The following is a 19,148-nucleotide window of genomic DNA, read 5'->3' as shown; positions in this document are numbered from 1 at the left end:
ACCATGTCTAGACTTCCCAGCTAGATTGTTTTATTTACAATGCTAAAACAGTTTAGGCAGTGCTACACTAATTTGCATCAAAATGTCCACAGTTTAAAAAGTTCATGAATATGAGTATAGGAGAATCACAATTTCTATGATAAGTCAGACTTTCATATTTATAGGGTGGTTGGGGGAGGTAGAAAAGAGTAGTAAGGGGCCAGTGAAGAGGACACTAGACTATTGAGTTAATGCCATCTACTCATGTTCCTACTTCCTGACTTGAGTGATAGATTCTTATTTGTGGTTATGGATCCTTTTTGTTGAGGGAAGTGGGGTGAAGAAATAGGATGCCTTCATGTAGGAGGCTAATGTCAGCCCTACGTGTTATACTATCTCATTTATCTGAATGGAAATGAGAAAAGAAATGTTTACTAAATAAATGAAATTTCCCATAAATGTGATTGAGATGCTTAAAAGCTAGACTCAGGTCTGTGGTTCTCCATTTTTAAAGCTATCCATCAAGCCATGGGATTTGTGAAAGAATATTTGGGGAATTTTAAGAGAAATGAAAGATTCTAGATCAGGGCAAATAAAGTTTAAATATTTTTTTTTCACCTTGTCTAGATCCTCTATTGTAATACAGATTAATTATGTCTAATAAATTTCTAAACAAAATTGACTCCATGCATTTGTGAATGTGTTCTGGGACCTGAAGAGTTAAAAGTAAGGCCATCCACATTAGGGAAATGCAAATCAAAACCACAATGAGATACTACCTGTGGTGGTTTGGAGTTACATGTACCCCAGAAAAACATGTTCTTAAACTCAACCGATTCCTGTGAGTGTGGACATATTTTAATGCACCTTTTGATGAGGTTACTTCAGTTAAGGTGTGGCCCACCTCAGTCAGGTCAGATCTTAATCCTACTACTGGAGTCCTTTATAGGCAGAATGAAATTCAGACAGATGGAAAGAGAAAGCCGCAGGAAGCAAGAAGCTGCACATGAACAGAATCTGGAAGAGAAAGGAAAGGTCACCATGTGCATTGCCATGTGACAGAGGAGCCCAGAACCAAGGACCACCAGCAGCCAGGATTTGGGAAGAAAGCATTGCTTTGATTATGCCTTGATTTGGACTTTCCCAGCCTCAAAACCGTAAGCTAATAAAGTCCCATTGTTTAAGCCGACCCACTGCATGGTATTTGCTTGAGCAGCCAAAGGAAACTAAAACACCACCTCACACGCACTAAAATAGCTAATATTGTTTAAAAAAAATAAGTGCTGGTGAGGATGTGCCCAAAAATAAACCCTTGTACATTGCTGGTGGGAATGTAAAATGGTGCAGCCTCTGTTGAAAACAGTTTGACAGTTCCTCAAAAAGTTAAACACACAACTACCCGTTCAACCTTGCAATCCCACTTCTAGGTATATACCCCGAAGAATTAAAAGCAGGGACTTGAACAGATATTTGTACACTGAGGTTCATATCAGCAATATTCACAATAGCCAAAAGGTGGAAGCAACCCAAGTGTCCATAAAAAGGAATGAGTTTCTGATACATGCCACTACATAGATGAACCTTGAAGACATCATGTTGACTGAAATCAGACACAAAGGGACAGATATTGTATAATTACACTTATGTGAAAAAGCTAGAGTATGCAAACTCATAAAGACAGGAAGTAGGGTTCAGGTTACTGGGGTGGGGGGCATGGGGAATAAATGTGTAACAGATAATAGGGTTTCTCTTTGGGGGTGTTGGGGAAGTTCTGATAATGGATAGTGGTGAGGGTAGCACAACAACGCTGTGAATGTGATTAGTTACACTAAATGGTATGCTTGGCGTGGTTGAGATGGGAAAGAGCAAGTGAAGAGACAATGACAATTAAATGCAATACATGATCCTGGATAAGATCTAATAAGGGAGGAGAAAAACCTCAAAAGGACATCATTTTGACATATAAAGAAATTAGAACATAGAATGTAAGCTTTATGTCCATGCTATATTTCTTGAACGTGATAATTGCACTAAAGGTGGTTACATAAGTGAATATCTGTGTTCTTAGGAAATGTACCTGGAAGTAATATGTGTTCAGTAGGATAACGTATACAACCTATTCTCAAATATTCCAAAAGTAGATAGCTAGATAGATTTTTTAAAAAGAGAGAGAACTAAAGAAATGGCAAATATGGCAAAGTGTTAAAATTGGTGGATCTGGATATCAAGGCTGGGGAATATGTTGGAGTTCTTTATAGATTTTGTATAATTTTTGCAACTGTCCCGTAAGTTTGAAATAATTTCAAAATAAAAAGTTTAAAGAAAAAAAAAAACAATTCAGCAAATAATTCTTAATCAACTTTCACACAGTTGGTAGAATTTCCTCTGCCCTGGAAAATGAGCTCTGGGTAGAAGATCCAGACTGAGGATGATGATTAAGAAAGATTTAGATGTAGAGCCACCAGTTTGAAAGGGACCTCTAAGATGAGCTCATCCAGACCGCTAACCTGGAGAGAGTCTTCTATAGCAACCTGGTGATGGTTATCTGGCTTCCGCCTGGACAAATCCGATTTGAATTTGCAGTGGCATATTATGGAGGGATCCATCTTGGTACTTTTGTCTCTACAAGTTAGGGTGGGTGGCAGGGAGTTTGGGAAATGACACATCCTCTAGAATTGGTAAATCTTCTTTTTTATTTTATTTTATTTTAAAATAAATTCAAAGTTATAGGAACAGTTGCAAAAACAATACAAACCCCATACACAGAACTCCAGCATACCCTGACCCCCCTCCCCTGATACCCCAATCCACCAACTTTAACATGCTGTCACACCAGTATTTCTTTCCCTCCCCCCCATCATCCATCATCTATTGCTCTGTCTTCTGAACGTATGAGAGCTAGCTGCACCCATCCTTGAACAAACACTATAATTCACATATACAATTCCCATAAACAAGAACATTCTTTTATGCAATCCCATTAAATGCAGGTAGGAAGTACTGGAGATTCAACATTGATACAAAGCATACATTCTATATTTCCTTTTTTTTTTTTTTCCCCTGTGTCTCAACTGTGTCCCTTTGAGCCTCCTGTTCTCCATCCTCAGATCCCATCCAGGGTCATCCTTGGCATTCAATTGTCATCCATTTAGACTGTCCTTTTTTTTTTTTTCTCAATTGTGGAAACATGTATACAGCCTAAATCTTCCCATTGAATTGGTAAATCTTAATGGTGCTCTCCCCATGCATCTTTCTCCTTTCTGGCCAACCCTCCCCACCCCTGAGCCTCCACATTCATGAGGGATTCTAAAAACCAGAGATGTTCCTAGAGATGTACAGGCCAGCACACTAACAGCTGAACATTGCTGCCTAATTATTTATTCAGCATGGAGTGTTTGAGAGCTATGCTTGGCACTGGGAATCCACTTGTGACGAGATAGCCAAGGTCTTACTCTCATGGGGGACGGGGACAGGGATGGGGAAGGAAAAAAGATAACTATGTGCTCTTCAAGCTGCTGCTGGAAAACCTACTCTTCCCTCTGCCCTAGGGACTCTCCCAGGCCCTTTCAACACTTCTCACCTTTCACCCACATTCTGGACTGCCAGCTCAAGCCGCTAAAGGATTGATTGGCTTTGTCAGCAGGCTTTCAGGCACCCTGTGCTCCCTTTGGCTCAAAGCCACTACTCCAAGGCTTAAAGTTGCCCCTTGACTCACGTTGCTCTCCAGACACAGCCTCATCGATAGTTTGTCCTGAATCTTGAAATGAGGGCAGAGGTGACTCTAGATATTTCTCCCTTCCCTCTCCATTGCACTTTTATGTTTTTAAAGTCCAGGTTGGATAAATATTAAATATATCACATATTTATTATTCCTTTTAGAGGCTCCCTGCTTTACTGTCTCCTCCCTTTCCTGACTTCTTGTTCCCTGTTTTATTATATCACAGATAGAGAGTTTATCATCAAGGCTTTATCATAAAGCTCTGTTTTCCCCCACCCCCTACCTCATTCCCCTTTTGCCCACAGCATACAACTTAGCAAAGTCAACAACAGGTATAATTCTACCAACAACAAGGAAAGTAAGTTTTGTTTTCCTATTATCCATTTTAACTGAGACCCTTCTTAGAGGGTCTGAAAACTATGACTTACATGACAGTGCCCCATTATCTTCAAAGTCAGAAAATAGAACTTAGGCACCTGCCTTATTTTTTTTACTAAGAAAGGGAAGGGAGGTGATAGTTCTTGGTTATCTGGGTGTGGTTGATCAGTAATAGAATCTTGGTCAATACTTCTCCAGGCTTAAGAGAACAAAATCCATTTGACTCTCCCACTGCACATTTGGGTGGAATCTTTGGCCAGGTAGAGTTCAGTAAACTTTCTTGAACTCTAGGAATTTACAGAGTTGAAATTGCTCCCTCAAAACTGGATTGCCGAGGACTGAACCCCCAGCTCTGGTTCTCTTTTTCACTGAGAGCAATTTTATCTCCATGATAGAAGTGTAGCATATACAAGTGAATTTCACCTCTGAGTGGGTTTAAATCTTACTGTTGAAAAATTCACTCTTATTAGTAAATAATCAAGGATGAGAGGATCCTCTGTGGAAAAAGAGCCAAAGATTATAAAATTACATAGAACTTTAGAGCTTGTGAGTTTAATGACATTTATCCCAACATCATCTTTCTGGAAAATAGGATTTTGAGAATTGGGGGCCAGAAACATATTACAGAACTGATATTTCACAGCTCTGGAAAAATGACTCCTCTGAGCCTGGATTTCCTTCAGCTCTGGGATCCAGCTCCTCCGTCGGCTTATCTCCTCGCAGAAGTTAGGGTATGTCCCCAGGGACCCTGGGTCAAATAACCATGGCAACTGCTGTCCCAGCTTTCTCTTCCTCTCTGCCCTCCTCTAGCCGGGAGGTGTTGTAGCATTGCCCAAGACTCCCTAGAGCAACTGGAATTGTTAGTGCCCGAGGAGGAGACGAGAAGCTCTCCATCCTGGGACTCTGGGCCTGAGGAGGCAAGTCAGCTGAAGTGTGAGTGGGAGCAGCCTCTGTGGGGGTCCTGGGGCATTTGCCTTACCTGGGTTGTTTCTGAGTAAAAAGGAAGAAGTTAAGGGTAAGGACCTCCTGGAAAGTATTACTGGGTGGGGGGTGGTCTGCCGGAAAACCACTGAGGGAGAGAGAATTCAAGGTGAATGACTTTCTGGGGCCAGTATTCCAAGACTTAGTCAAACTAGCTGGTTTTAAGAGTGAATACTTTCTCACTTGGTTGAGCATAGTGGAAAGGACTGGCAGACGTGCTTGCTCAGAAATAGCAGGATTAACCCAGCGCATTCTCATCAAATTGACTAAAGCTGAAACTTGGTCTTTTAGTCTGCTTTGTACCCTCATTGCAGAGCTCCTAGATTTCGTCTAAAGCCTCTTATCTCTTATCTTCATTCTTCATTTCTTACCCTGAATTCTGTTAAGAAACATGAGTCTCAACAATTGGGCTGTGGAGCAGCTCCTCTCTATGGGAATTTAAGGAGTAGCCTCCTGTCTGTGACATTCGCCCGCCAACCTCTGCCTTTGGTTCTGGGAAATTGAGTGCCCAGGCAGCCTGGGCCCAGTTGGTGACCATGAGAGGTGGGGAACTGAACCTGTGGATCTCAAGCCAGGGGCTTTCCAATGGATCTGGGACCTTCTGCTTTGCAGCTTGAAGAGCGGGGATGGCAGTCAACAAGAGCCTGACCATGCCGGATGGAGACCTCCCTGTAAGTAACTTGGGCTTAGGTGGAGGCAGGGGGTGGACAAAAGGGGGAGGCAGAAGGAGCAGGCAGGAAGAGAGGTTCAGGGGGCTTAGAGCAAGATAAGTCCTGCTTATATTCCTGATTAATTGCCCTTCATATCTTAACTATTTTCGTCCTCACCACCTTTTGTAGGGGACTGTTGGAGGATCTGAAATAACAAAAAGAAAAAAGATAACCTATAAAAAACGAAGCACCTTAGGAGAAAAGGACAGAAAGACTAGCTAGTAAGGGAATGGAAAGGAAGGGAACTACTGTGTTCTAAACCCTGAAATGGAGGCCCATGCTCTATCACCCAGGCTGAACTGTATACTTGGTGACAGCAACACAGAGCCACTGCATTCTAGAATTCCAGGGGCAGCATTCGTCTTGTAGCCTATGTGAGTGGCACTCTTGGAGTTACATGGTGCAGAGCCTGTGCTGCTGCATGCGGGAATGGGTTAGAGGTTCAGTGTGTCCAGTCTTGTGCCTCTGACCTGGTTTTTGCCATGACTTGAAATGGTTTTGACACTTCTAGGTGTGTCTAATGCCTCCTGGCCTCTCTGATTCAGGCACAGTTCAGATAGTTTACAAAACATAAAAATTGTGAACCCACATTTTACCTGTTTTGTCCCAAATTAGGCCTTAACTAACCTTTTCATTAGGAATCACTGTGTTAAATTTTACGTTGAATCATAGAACCCAGAGGAGTATAAAGAGGTCAGCTGAATAGTTAAGCCATCCTAAATGATGGCTGGCTATTCCCTTCCCAGGACTTCTTTCTCCCTTTAGCTTGGCCCAAACCAACTCCTGAAGGCTGTGTAAATGTTAAAGAAAGTGTTTTCTTGTTATCCAGTCATAATCTTTTTCTAGTTCAAATTTCAAATTTGCCAGCAGGGTGAAAAGTTAAAATATTGTGGCCTGCTCTATCTAGTGTGTATATGGGTCTCCTTCATGGGTCTTCTAATTCCACCTCCTAAAAACAGAACAGGGTAGGTCCTCCCAGGACAGAACCATGCAACAGTGTCATATTTGAAGCTACAGAGAGAGCTCAAGCTTCCAAGTCAGACCTGAGGAGTTTTCTCTCTCTACTTTTTACATGGAAAATTCTTAATATTCATTAGAGTAGACATAAGAATATAATGAATCTCCATGTACCCCTCCTAGCTCCAACAAGCATTAACCCATGGCTAGTCCTTCCTTTTCCATACCTCCATCTACTCTCCCACTTGTGTTATTTTGAAACAAATCCCAGATATCGTGCTATTTCAAACCTGAGTTGGAATCCTGGCTCTGCCACTTATTAGCTGTGTGGTCTTTGGTAAGTCACTTAACATCTCTGAGTCTCAGTCTCCTCATTGGTGGAATGGTGGTGAAAATGCTGACCTCAGAGTTTACTATCAGAATTAAGTGAAGTCCTGTTACCAGGGCACACAGATCTGAGTCCGGAGCATAACAGCATCTAGGAAATGTTGTTTCTCTCTGCATAACTAGAGTCCACAATCTTTTACTCAAAGATCAGTGTTTTTTTTTTTTTTTCACTAAGCTCTCTAGGTGACCTAAAGTTTAATTGTGTGACTGCTGCCAAAGTTAAAGCACATCAATGAGGACAGCAATAATGAGAAGTGATGGTTCCACAACACCTCACTCGCTCAGCCCACACCTGATCTGCTATCTTCAAGTTTGAGCACTGTGTTTTTGGGAAATACAATCCCAAACTATAGCTTGTCCAGAGGAGGGGTCACCAGCCAGGATGGTGAGCAGTTTGTAAACTAAGAAACTGGAACTATTTATCATGGAAAAGGGACCTCCAAAGGGAGACATATTTGCCTTCAAATATTTGAAGGGCTGACCCATGAATGATAAAATAGATTTTCTTAGTGTTGTTCAAGAGGGCAGAGGGTGGAGCATTGGGTGGAGGTAGATTTCAGCTCAGCAAAGCTGTCCAACAGGGGCGCAGGCCACTCTATGAAGGGGTGAGCTCCCATCATTAGAGGCATTCAAATAGAAGTCTACCAAAGAAACTATGGAAAGAATTCTTGCTGTAGAGTCTCCTCAAGGCCTAAAATTCTGTGATTCTTTGCAGTTGGGCAGATCTAAATGAACAGATTTTACAAGATACAGCCCTGATTCATTGATTCAACTAACATAATTGTGCCAGGCATTATGCTAGGCACTGGGATACAGGGTTGACAAAGACACGATGTGTGTTCTTCAAGGACAGCAGTCTCCTGGAAGAGCCAGACATGGAACACACAAACACAGCACAGTGTGACAAATATAGAGACAGCCCAGGGAAGGAAGGGGTGGCTTCTGCTTTGGGAGATGTGTCAGGAAGCCTTCACAGAAGAATTGATGGTCAAACTGAGTCTTTAAGGAGCAGCTTCACCAGGCATAGAGGGATATGGGAGGGAAGATGAGCTTTCTAGGCAGTGGGATCAACATATGTGGGCAGGGAGGCAGCAACTCAGGCCAGAAAAATTTTGGGCAAAGCCACCAATCTGTGTTGGACTAAACTCTGGCTGACAATACTTGCTTTCTACCAGTAAGTTTGAGTGGGAGTGGTGGGTTGGAGAGTTTGGGGTGGGCTAGAAGGTGGGATGGACTTTGTTTTGGCCCTTGGAGGACCAAGATTGCCTCTGAAACTCTGCAGAGCCTCGATTGCGACCAGGAGAACATGGAGGGATGGCCCTCGTTTTCTCCTGTCAATGCCTCCTACATCATGGTTGGGGCATCTAGAGATCTCTCTGGTTCCTCACCAGTGGAGTCCACCACAACTGGGAGGCAGGGTGACTTGAATGCATTCCTTCCTTCCATGCCAGGAGCAGGAGAATGTGCTGCAGCGGGTCCTGCAGCTGCCAGTGGTGAGTGGCACTTGCGACTGCCTCCAGAAGACCTACACCAGCACCAAGGAAGCCCACCCCCTGGTGGCCTCTGTGTGCAATGCCTACGAGAAGGGCGTGCAGGGCGCCAGCAGCTTGGCTGCCTGGAGCATGGAGCCCGTGGTCCGCCGGCTGTCCACCCAGTGTGAGTCCCTGTGGCACTCGTCTGTTCATGGGTGCTGCCAGTGTGTTTGTCTGCTACCAGTTATCTGATTGCCCAATAGCTTGCTTATCTGCCTGCCTGTATGCCTAACTAGTTGCCTACATTCCATTACATAGGAATGTAGGCAATCCATATCCCAGCTGCTATTTCCTAGGATGACAATGATGGGTCAAGAATTGGCAAGGAGAAGGGATGGACAGAGATGTGTAGGACGTGGTGGGAGAGGATCTCAAGGCAGACAAGACACCTGCTTTAGGCTGAAATGCAGCAGTACTAGCAGCAAGCCGCAGGAAGTAGCAGAATCGGGTACAGAGGCGGGGGCAGCAGGTGCTCGGGCTGGTGGGCAGGGCTGGAGGAGGGGAGAGGGAGACGCCTTCTGGGCTCAGCAGCTGATGGAACCAGTTTGTGCCAGGTGGGGGCGGCAGAGAGCTACCAGCAAGGGCTCTGGAGACTGGGGGCAACTGTCCATGCCCTCATAGACAGACCTGCCCCAGGTCAAATTGTTCTGCCCCATTTGAAAATATGGTCTCCAAGGTGGGGAAAAGGAGGGAAATTCCAGCAAAGCTCACAAGTCTAGAATCTCCCATCATCCTAATTAGACAATTATGGGCAGCTGAGGATTCTGCATAGCAAATAGAGAGGGCGGGTGCAAAGACCCAGGCCTCGGGCCAGCCTCTCTGCCTGCAAAACCTTTAAATAAATTCTCTGGATCTCATTTTGTCAATCAGAAGATGCTCAACTCATTCAAACTCTCTGCTGCTCAAGAATTTTGTGAAGAAAAGTAACATATTTGGGGCAATAATATATGAGAGAATATATATGTCCTTTAAAGCTGTGGTCTCCATGGTTTTGACTGCAGAGCATTCGTCCTCGGCAGCCCCTAGGCAGCATCCTTTTGAAGTATTTGCATCCTCAGGGGCTTGTGCTGCCCTCTGGAGGCAACTTCTTTCTCTTCTCTGTGCTCTTCCTCAGACCCCAGGCTCTCAACAACCAGTGGTTAAAAAAAGGGTCTGGTCAGTCTGGGGCCTGCACTGGTTTGTCTCCCCCAGTCCTACAACCCTGGGGCCCTCCCCCCCTCCTCCCCCAACACACACACCTCTGCTCTCCTCCCTACTGCTCACCGGGAGCCCCAGAGCAGTGGGAAGGGAGGAGGAGGAGGGAGCGACCAGTATTAGTTGGTGACTCACATAGTTTCGGTCACTTCCTCCTTACAACCTGCAAGGTAGGCAACGTTCCTCCTTACAACGAGGAATCCAAGGTGCAGATGGAAGCCACACGCTGTGCAGATGCAGGCTCTGGGCTCTGAGGCAGGTCTGACCGACTGCACAGGTCCTCCCTGGGCAAAAGAAATCCAGCCTGGTCTTGAGGAGTCATGGTGGATGGGGTCATAAAAATGGCAAAGACCTCAGGTGCAGAGATGCTTTGAGGGGACCAGGGCTGAGGGATCTGAGGGCTCCAAGGCCCTTCCTTGGCACCGAGGCTACTGCTAGGTTCTCACTTTAGGGTGCAGGGCTCACCCCAACATGGCCCTTTGCTTCCAGTCACAGCCGCCAACGAGCTGGCCTGCCGAGGCCTGGACCACCTGGAGGAAAGGGTCCCGGCCCTCCAGTACCCTCCAGAAAAGGTAAGCCCCTTTCCTCTTCTCCCACTCCCCACACTCTCTTGTCACTGCCTCCTCCTCCATACAGCTCAGGGGAGGAGAGGGCGCGAGCTGCTGACACCACCACTGTGAGTCTTTGGTTTCCCTGTCAAATACTTGCAAAGGCTGGAGGAGTCCACCCCCCACCAAGGCCACACAACAGGCTTCTTTCTCCCCCCAACCAGAGGCAAGCCCAAACAGGGGGTTGGGGTGGGCCCCACTGCCTCCTGACACCTTGTCCCTGGGATCTGGGGCTCTGTGGGCCTGCACTGGACCCTAAGGTCATGGGTCACACACTTGTTGGGATCCCAGGATTGCAGGCCCATGCCCTCAAGTTCCAACCCTTTAGGGACAATGAGACCAAACAGGTCACTTCAACTGGTGACATGTTTATTAGGTGGTTGCTATGGATAAGGGCTTATGTGGGTGCTTTTGGGGAATAAGCCTCAGTCCCTTACCTCCACTATCTCACTGAACTGCCCAGCCCACAAACCTTTTCTGAGCAGGGTGTGACAACATGTGACTTATAGAGACATCTCTCTTTTTTTTTAAATTCAGTTTTATTGAGATATATTCACATACCATACAATCATCCATGGTGTACAATCAGCTGTTCACAGTACCATCATATAGCTGTGCATTCATCACCCCAATCTATTTTTGAACATTTTCCTTACACCAGAAATAATAAGAATAAAAAATAAAAGTAAAAAAGAATACCTGAATCATCCCCCCATCCCACCCTATTTTTCATTTAGTTTTTGTCCCCATTTTTCTACTCATCCATCCATACACTGGATAAAGGGAGTGCGATCCACAAGGTTTTCACATATTTATACAATCATCTTCAAGAGTCAAGGCTACTGGGTTGGAGTTTGATAGTTTCAGGTATTTGCTTCTAGTTATTCCAATACATTAAAACCTAGAAAGGGATATCTATATAGTGCATAAGAATGCCCTCCAGAATGACCTCTCGACTCCATTTGAAATCTCTCAGCCACTGAAATTTTATTTTGTTTCATTTTGCATCCCCCTTTTGGTCAAGAAGATGTTCCCAATCCCAGAATGCTGGGTTCAGATTCATCCCTGGGAGTCATCTGCGTTGCCAGGGAGATTTACACCCTTTGGAGTCAGGTCCCACATAGTGGGGAGGGCAGTGAGATCACCTGCCAAAGTGGCTTAGCTAGAGAGAGAGGGCCACATCTGAGCAACAAAGAGGTACTCAGAGGGAGACTCTAAGGCACAACTATAAGCAGGTTTAGCCTCTCCTTTGCAGTAGTAAGCTTCATAAGCACAAGCCCCAAGATAGAGGGCTCAGCATACCAAACCATCCTCAATGTTTGTGAGAACATTAGCAACAACCCAGGTGAGGAAGTCCAATACTTGAGCGTTTTCCCCCAGCTCCTGGGGGGGCCCTGCGTATGTATTTTTATTTTCGGCCCAATTTACTTTGGGATGTGTCAGAACCATCTCTTTTAATCTTTTTGTCAGATGGGAATGTGATCAGTGTTCGAGAGAAGGACAGTGGAAACAGTATGGGAATATGGAGGAAGACGTGTTGTGTGTACAAGGGTGTCACCAAGGAGGTGGCCCTGGGGACTATCTGGGTGGGTAGGGTCTGTCAACAGCCAGGAGATCTGGGTGGGGGTGCAGGGAGGGTTAGAGCCCTTTCCTTTTAGAGCCCAACTTAATCCAGGGGCCCAAATATTGGTGCCAGCCCCATGGGCCTTTCAAAGAGGCCTTCCTGGAAGCTGGGCCAGGGCCTGGGACCCTGAGAGGTTGCCCTTCCAGGGTCTGTAAGATCCGTGTGCCTACCACTCCCTCCCTCAGATCGCCTCTGAGCTGAAGGACTCCATCTCCACCCGCCTTCGCAGCGCCAGGAACAGCATCAGTGTGCCCATCGCCAGCACGTCAGACAAGGTCCTGGGGGCCGCTGTGGCCGGCTGCGAGCTTGCCTGGGGTGTGGCCAAAGACACCGCCGAGTTCGCTGCCAACACCCGCGCTGGCCGGCTGGCCTCTGGGGGGGCCGACTTGGCCCTGGGCGGCATTGAAAAGGTGGTAGAGTTCCTCCTCCCTGCAGCCAAGGAGGAATCAGGTACCTGTCATTAGGGGCTGGTTAGACCCACCTGGATGGGTGGCGGGAGCAAGCTGGTCTCCCAAGCTGCCTGGGAATCAGCAGGAGGTGACAAGGACTCCTCTTCCCACTGCTCTGGAAGAGGGAAGGCCCAGCGGTATTTTCAGATGGATCCATAATCATCTAACCTCCCCCAGTCCACCCCCTATCTGTAAATGGGGAAAGCGAATTGCCCAAATCACCAGTGAGCTTGGGGTGGAGCGCAGACACAGCTTTTCAGCCCTGGACTCAACTTCTGATTTTCCCAGTCCCTCTCTGATATGCTTTCCCTTGTTTCCCTCAACCCCCTACCCAGGCCCTGCTCCTGGACACCAGTGGACCCAGGAGAAGCCTCCCACGGGGAAGCCGAGCCTTGTAAGCAGGGTTGGGGCACTGGTCAACACCCTCTCTCAACACACCTTCCAGACCACAGCCTGGGCACTGAAACAGGGCCACGCTCTGGCCATGTGGATCCCTGGTGTGGCGCCCCTGGTGAGTAGGTGCCCTCAGTTCCAACCGACCACTGCCTGGAAGCCCCGTGGGCAGTGTAAGCCTCCAGGTGCCTCCCATCCTCCGCCTGGCTCCCCCTCCTCTCCTGGAACTTTCTCTCTTCCAGCCTGGGCTGGGACTTTAGGTCTGAAGACAAGAGGCCTTAAGAGGAGGTGTAGGGCTAGTGCTCCAGGTCCCAGAGGAAGAGAAAGGACAGGATACCGGACGAGGGCAGGCTTACCTCGCTGGGATGGTCCCGCCCCACCGCACGCTTCTGCCACCCCTGTTCTCTCTCCCACTCCCATCCCAGCCTTCAGCCCCCATGGGCCTTCCCACTATGAGGGAGCAGACCCCACCTGCTGTCACTCCTCCAGGCACTCGGGAGTGTCACACTTAAATAAACAAAGCACAAATCCTGTCATGACAGGGAGAGAGCCCCAGCTGGGCCCAGGTCCCTGACTGCCCCCGGGTCCCTGACTGCCTCTAGGTTTTGGATTTCCTCTTTGGAGTGTTCTGAATTCCATCCCACTGTGCCCAAAGTAAAGGTGCCCTTTCTAGGCTCGGGTAGGGCTCACTCCCTGCCCCCACACACCTTTCTGTGCACTTTAGTAGAGATAGGCTGGATTTCTTAAATAAGAAACTTTAGTAAGAAACTAAGGCCAAAAAAGGAAATAAAGACAGCAGGAAAGCCTAAAGGTCAGCAAACAAAATAACCACTTTTCATCCATTAAGATGGTACTTGCGAAAGCATCATCAGGCCTGGATCACTCATTCAAGCATAGTGTTATGGTGCTATGGCTCTAGCAGGGAAAAGAGGACTAGTTCCCCTCTTCCCCTGCTCCCTCCTTTTCAGCCGGCACCAAGGGACCATTTACTAATGAGAGCGAAGACTGACCCTCATACCCCACCCCACCCACTGCACGGCACAACTTCAGGTGCCATTGTTCCCACAGTATATAACAGTGTTCCTAAAGTTGCATGACATGGAGGTTCTGTTTTGGGGGGTTCTTAGAGGTTTTCAATGAGCCAAACAGCGCCTCAGGGGACACCAACCCACCTGCTCAGGTCAGTTTCTTCCCATGCGGACACTCTGGCCCACTCATTTTTTCACTCTTCAAAGAAATGCAAGGAGTATCTACTAACACTAAGCATACGTATATCCTATGACCCAGCAAATCCAATCCTCAGTGTATACCCAACAGAAATGAGCCCTTTTGCCCCGCAAAAGACATGTAGGAAAACATTAACATCAGCTTTATTCTTAGTCAAGAACTGGAAACAACGCAAATGTCCATCAACTGTAGAATGGGTGAATAAATTGGGGTTTATTCATACAATTGAATATTACACAGGAATGAGAAAGAAGGATCTACTCCTATAGACAACAACATGGATGAGTCTCACAACAAAATGTTGAACAAAAAAAGATATTCATGAAAGAAAATACAAATTCTATGAAGTTCAAAACAGGCCAAACTAACCTATAGTAATAGAGGTCAGAATGGTGGTCACCCTTGGGGGAGTACTGACTGGGTGGGGGCACAAGGAAGTCTTTGGGGGTTTGATCTGGGGGGGTGGTCACACACGTCGATACCGGAGACATGCATGGAGCTGCACACTAAAGATGCGTGCCCTTTAGTGTAAGTAAGTTATCCCTTTAAGCAAAGCCTGCTGGTGTCAGGCCCTGCCCCCAACCCACTCCTCTAGACCCTGGGGGTGAGAGGCCATTGGGTGCTGGGGCTGCCTGGTGAAGCCAGCGGCCGGCTGCACTCCCGCCCTCAGAGCAGCCTGGCACAGGCGGTGGCCCGGCGGCAGAGCGAGGTGCGGGTGCCCTGGCTGCACAACCTCACCGCCACCCAGGAGGAGGACCACGACCACCAGATCGACACAGAAGGGGAGGAGACCGAGGAGGAGGAGGAGGAATTGGAGACTGAGGAGAACAAGCTCAGTGAGGTGAGGGGGAGAGCAGGAACGGAGTAGCGGATGTGAGCCTCAAAGTCCCACAACCCACAGAGGGCGAAAAACAGAGGCCCCCAGACCCTCACCCCAGCTCCAGACACCTAGCTCACAGAGTACTTCCATGTCAGTCTCTCCACTGACCCTCACAACACCCCAAGGATAGGCAGGGGATAGATTATTGTCCCATTGTGCAGATGAAGAAACTGAGGTTCAGAGAGGGGAAGTAACTTGCTCAAAGCCACACAGCTAGTGGCAGGGATCCAGCTCTTTTCATTTGGTGTCCATGTTCCTTCCCCCACTAAGTCTGGGATGGTTGGGAAGGGAGGTGCCTTCTGCAGGAGGCACTGACCCTGCTCTGACCCCCAGGTGGCATCTCCACCCCGCCCACAAGGCCTCCTGGGCAGCATGGCGCACACCCTGCAGGTGGCCCTCCAGAGCACCATCTCGGCGGTGACCTGGGCACCTGCGGCTGTGCTGGGCACAGCGGGGAGGCTGCTGCACCTCACACCCGCCGCCCGCGCTGACTCCTCCACCAAGAGGAGGGCCATGTCCTTGTCGGACGCCCTGAAGGGCGTGACCGACAACGTGGTGGACACGGTGGTGCACTACGTGCCGGTGAGTCCCAAACTGGGCTAACCCTCTCCCTTGGCAGCCTGAGTGGGGACAGATAAAGTAGAATTGACTGAAGGGGCTGCCACCCCTTGTCTTTCCCTGGTCCTAGAGACCTTCCTCCAATCCCCAGTATCCCAGGAAACACTTTGGCATACTGTGAGTTTGCCTGGGTCTAAGGCCCTTCCCGGTCCTAAAAGCATAGAATCCTGTGGCCCTGGCCTCAGACCTCTCCCCCACATACTCTCTCCCTAACTGCTAGTGAAGGCGTCGCCTGCCGTCAGTCTGGAGGTCCCCAGTGGCCCTGCCCTTGCTCTCCAGTTCCCTACTAAAGATCCAGGCACATCTGTATACTGTTCCCTGAGAAAGGGCTGGAGGGAGATTTCCAGGGGACCCTGAGAGCTAGGTCTGGAGTCCTAGGGGACAGCAGCCACTTCCATTCCAATTCTATCCCTAACAGCAAAACCCAGAGGGACGCTGAATCCATCTCTCTGGGAGCCACTGGGTCCCTTCTCAGAGCAAGCCACAGGTTGTGCAGGCTCTAGAAGGGCTGGTCAGAGCAGGAGGGCCCCTTAGAGCTGACCAGGGAGAAGGGCACTCAGTGACTCATTTCCACCAAGAGGCATGCCAGGGGCCTTGGCCAGCCAGCCTGTTCACGTTGGGCAGAGGGCCCCATCAGGCCCAGGCAAGGGAAGAGCCACTGCACCTCCTCTCTCCCTGAGGGAGAGGTCCCAGGGGGCTGGGTACTTTGGGAGGGGAAGGTCTTGCCTTGCCTGAGGGGTGGACACCATCTTTCAGCAGGATCTCAGGGGTCTCCCCTGCTCCCCCATGCCAGAAGCCCGTGACTGACCCTCTGGAGTGTCGCACCTGGGAAGAATGAACGCGAGGGTCCCAGAGGGGTCAGCGGGTGGGAAGCTCAGGGCCGAGGGCCGAGCCCGGGCCCTAACGCAACCGCCTGGTCCCTCAGCTCCCCCGGCTGTCGCTGATGGAGCCGGAGAGCGAATTCCGGGACATCGACAACCCGCCCGCCGAGGCGGAGCGCCGGGGGTCTGGGGCGCGGCCCCCGCAGTACCGCAGCAGCCTGCGCAGCGCTCGGCGCCCCGGCGCGCCCTCCGGCCCGGATCTGGACGACAAGGACGACACGCCCGCCGTGTCGCGCCCGGGTTTCCCGGCCGGGCCCCGCGAGAAGCCCGCGCGCAGGGTCAGCGACAGCTTCTTCCGGCCCAGCGGCCTGGAGCCCATCCTGGGCCGCGCGCAGCACAGCCAGCCGCGCAAGAAGAGCTGAGCCGGCGGCCCCCGCGCGGCCGCGCCCCGCTCCTCCCTGCCGGGCCTGGGCGCGCCCGGGCGGGGCACCCAGCTCCACCCTCCCCCGGAGGCCTGGGGCCGTTCTCTGTGTCAAACGAAAAGAATCTAAGCCCCAGGCGAGCGTTGACTTCTTCAAAGTAGTGCCCTGGGAATCCCGAGCCATCGCACACACATTTTTTTAGCACCTTTTTTTGAGCTCAGCAGTCAGAGCCCTTTTTTTAAAGGGCCCCAAAGCAGTAGCCTCATAACTCTATGGCTTGATTTCTACTAAAAAAGTAATTACCTAACTTGATCTCTCACTTCTTTAACCAAACTTGTGGCCAAATGACAATTGATAGTTTTCAAAATTCAGATTCATCATCTATGGACAAATGAGTACATGTCACCCACCTTTAAGGGTCCAAATAGAAGTTCTTGACACATTTTTAGAACTAAGCCTCAGAGGAATAAGTATTTAGGCTCTCAGCAGACCACTTTGAAGGGATCGACAATCAGGTGCAAAACTCATGTGTGTTTATTCAAAATGTATCACTTTCTAAATAGTCACTGCCTTTCACAAGCTGAGACCCAGGCCTGGCCTCTGTAGAACCACCTCCTTGCTCACGGCCACATTTCAATCAGCATCGTTATTGCCTTCCACCTGAATCTTCACCCTTCTATTCCCCATTTGAATCTTGCCACCACCAATGCTGGTGGATGACAATCGTGGCCTCTCACCCTATCATCTGTACTATATGGACTATATATAGACTCTATAGCTGCAGTTTACCCCAAACCCTGTTTTTAAAAATGTTAATACTTGTTAAATTGAGGAAATGCATATATATAGTTTAAAGTTTTAAATATTGCAAAAGGATGTATGTCTTACTTCCTTAGTTTTTTAGTTCCTATTCACAGAAACAACCACACACCAGTTTCTTGTGATTCCATCTAGATACAGGCTATACCTGTGCAAGCACTTACTCCCCCACCTTTGTCTACACAAGCCATAGGGTGTTATACTTGCCTGCTTTTTTCTTACTAATTCATCTTAGAGATCTTTTTATATTAGTTCATATGAAACCTCCATGATCTTTTTAATGGCCATATAGTAAGTTCATAATATGGATGTGTGTGATGGTTAAGTTCTTGTGTCAACTTGGCTAGGTTATAGTGTCTAGTTGTCTGGTCAAGCAAGCACTAGCTTGATCATTACTGTGAGGATTTTTCATGGATTTAAATCATCAGAAAGTTGATTGCATCTATGGCTGATTACATTTATAATCAACTGAAGAGACTGCCTTCAACAATGAGAGAAGTCTCATCCAATCAGGTGAAGGCTTTAAAGGGAGAAGTAATGATTTCAGCAGTCAGAAGGGAGAATTTCCGTCTCTACTTCAACCAGTCAGCTTCTCCTGGGGATTCATCAAAAACTTCTATTGGAGTTCCCAGCTTGTAGCCCACCCTACAGAATTTGGACTTGTGCATCCCCACAGTTGTGTGAGACAGTTCTTATACAGGTCTCATAATATTTGCAGATATTCCTGCTGGTTCTGTTTCCCTCGATAACCCTGATTAATACAATGTGCCGTAATTAACTAGTTCCCTAATGATAGACTTTTAGGTTTTCCATTTTCTGCTACTGCAAACAGTGGTATAATAAATGTCCTTATAAAAAATGTCTTCGTGTACATGTGTGGATATATCTGTAGGATACATTTGTAATTTGTAACCATGACATACCAGGTGAAAGAGTAAGTGCATTTTAAATACTGGAAGATAATGTCAAATAGGCTTCCAAGCCAGACCCTGCTTTTATTGTGATTTTTCTCTGCAGCCACAGGAATGTGTAAAGATAATTACGGCATATCTGTTTGTCCTTTTAGATATCCATATATACAGCCACCCCTTATGTCCCCCTCAAACTCATGAGCACACTCTTGGCCCCCACTCTGTTGCACAGCTAGAAGTCAAGCTTCCAGGAGCTAACTCTGGGGCCCTGGCAGATCTTTAGTATAATGAGTCACTGTTTTGGGTCTGAGGATGCCCACAATGGGAAGGGGGAGTGGCTTGCGGACATGCACACATGGTGTGGACATGGCTGGGTCCCTGAGCTAGGCCTTGGGCCTCCCACCCCACCTCCATGATGCACACCATGTCTTTGGAAGCTGATATGACAGAGATGAGAAGGCAGAGTCCAGCTGAGCCCTGGCAGGACTCCATGGGCAGCTGCTGGAGAAGTGATGTCAGGCCTGGGAATGCAGAGGGAAA

General features: G+C 48.1%; 1 protein-coding gene across 1 annotated transcript; it reads left to right on the top strand.

Moving 5' to 3' along the window:
* The first annotated feature begins 4,978 nt into the window (after positions 1–4,978).
* Positions 4,979–16,878, top strand: PLIN1 (perilipin 1). The gene is made up of 9 exons (XM_037835346.1): positions 4,979–5,090; positions 5,669–5,727; positions 8,562–8,766; positions 10,326–10,408; positions 12,254–12,518; positions 12,853–13,028; positions 14,808–14,978; positions 15,351–15,599; positions 16,561–16,878. Exons 2-9 carry the CDS (start codon positions 5,683–5,685, stop codon positions 16,876–16,878), a joined length of 1,512 nt encoding a protein of 503 aa, XP_037691274.1. The 5' UTR covers positions 4,979–5,090; positions 5,669–5,682.
* Positions 16,879–19,148: the final 2,270 nt, after the last annotated feature.

Source organism: Choloepus didactylus, chromosome 4, assembly GCF_015220235.1.
Source record: "Choloepus didactylus isolate mChoDid1 chromosome 4, mChoDid1.pri, whole genome shotgun sequence".
Classification (NCBI taxonomy): Eukaryota; Metazoa; Chordata; class Mammalia; order Pilosa; family Megalonychidae; genus Choloepus; species Choloepus didactylus.
Note: the sequence above shows the minus strand (reverse complement) of the source record. Positions and strands in the feature narration are given on the sequence as shown.

Coding starts and splice junctions, on each gene's coding strand:
- PLIN1 (XM_037835346.1), top strand. CDS start 5,683: ATGGCAGTCAACAAGAGCCTGACCATGCCGGATGGAGACCTCCCT. Junction 14,979..15,350: donor AGGAGAACAAGCTCAGTGAG/GTGAGGGGGAGA, acceptor TCTGACCCCCAG/GTGGCATCTCCACCCCGCCC. Junction 15,600..16,560: donor CGGTGGTGCACTACGTGCCG/GTGAGTCCCAAA, acceptor CTGGTCCCTCAG/CTCCCCCGGCTGTCGCTGAT.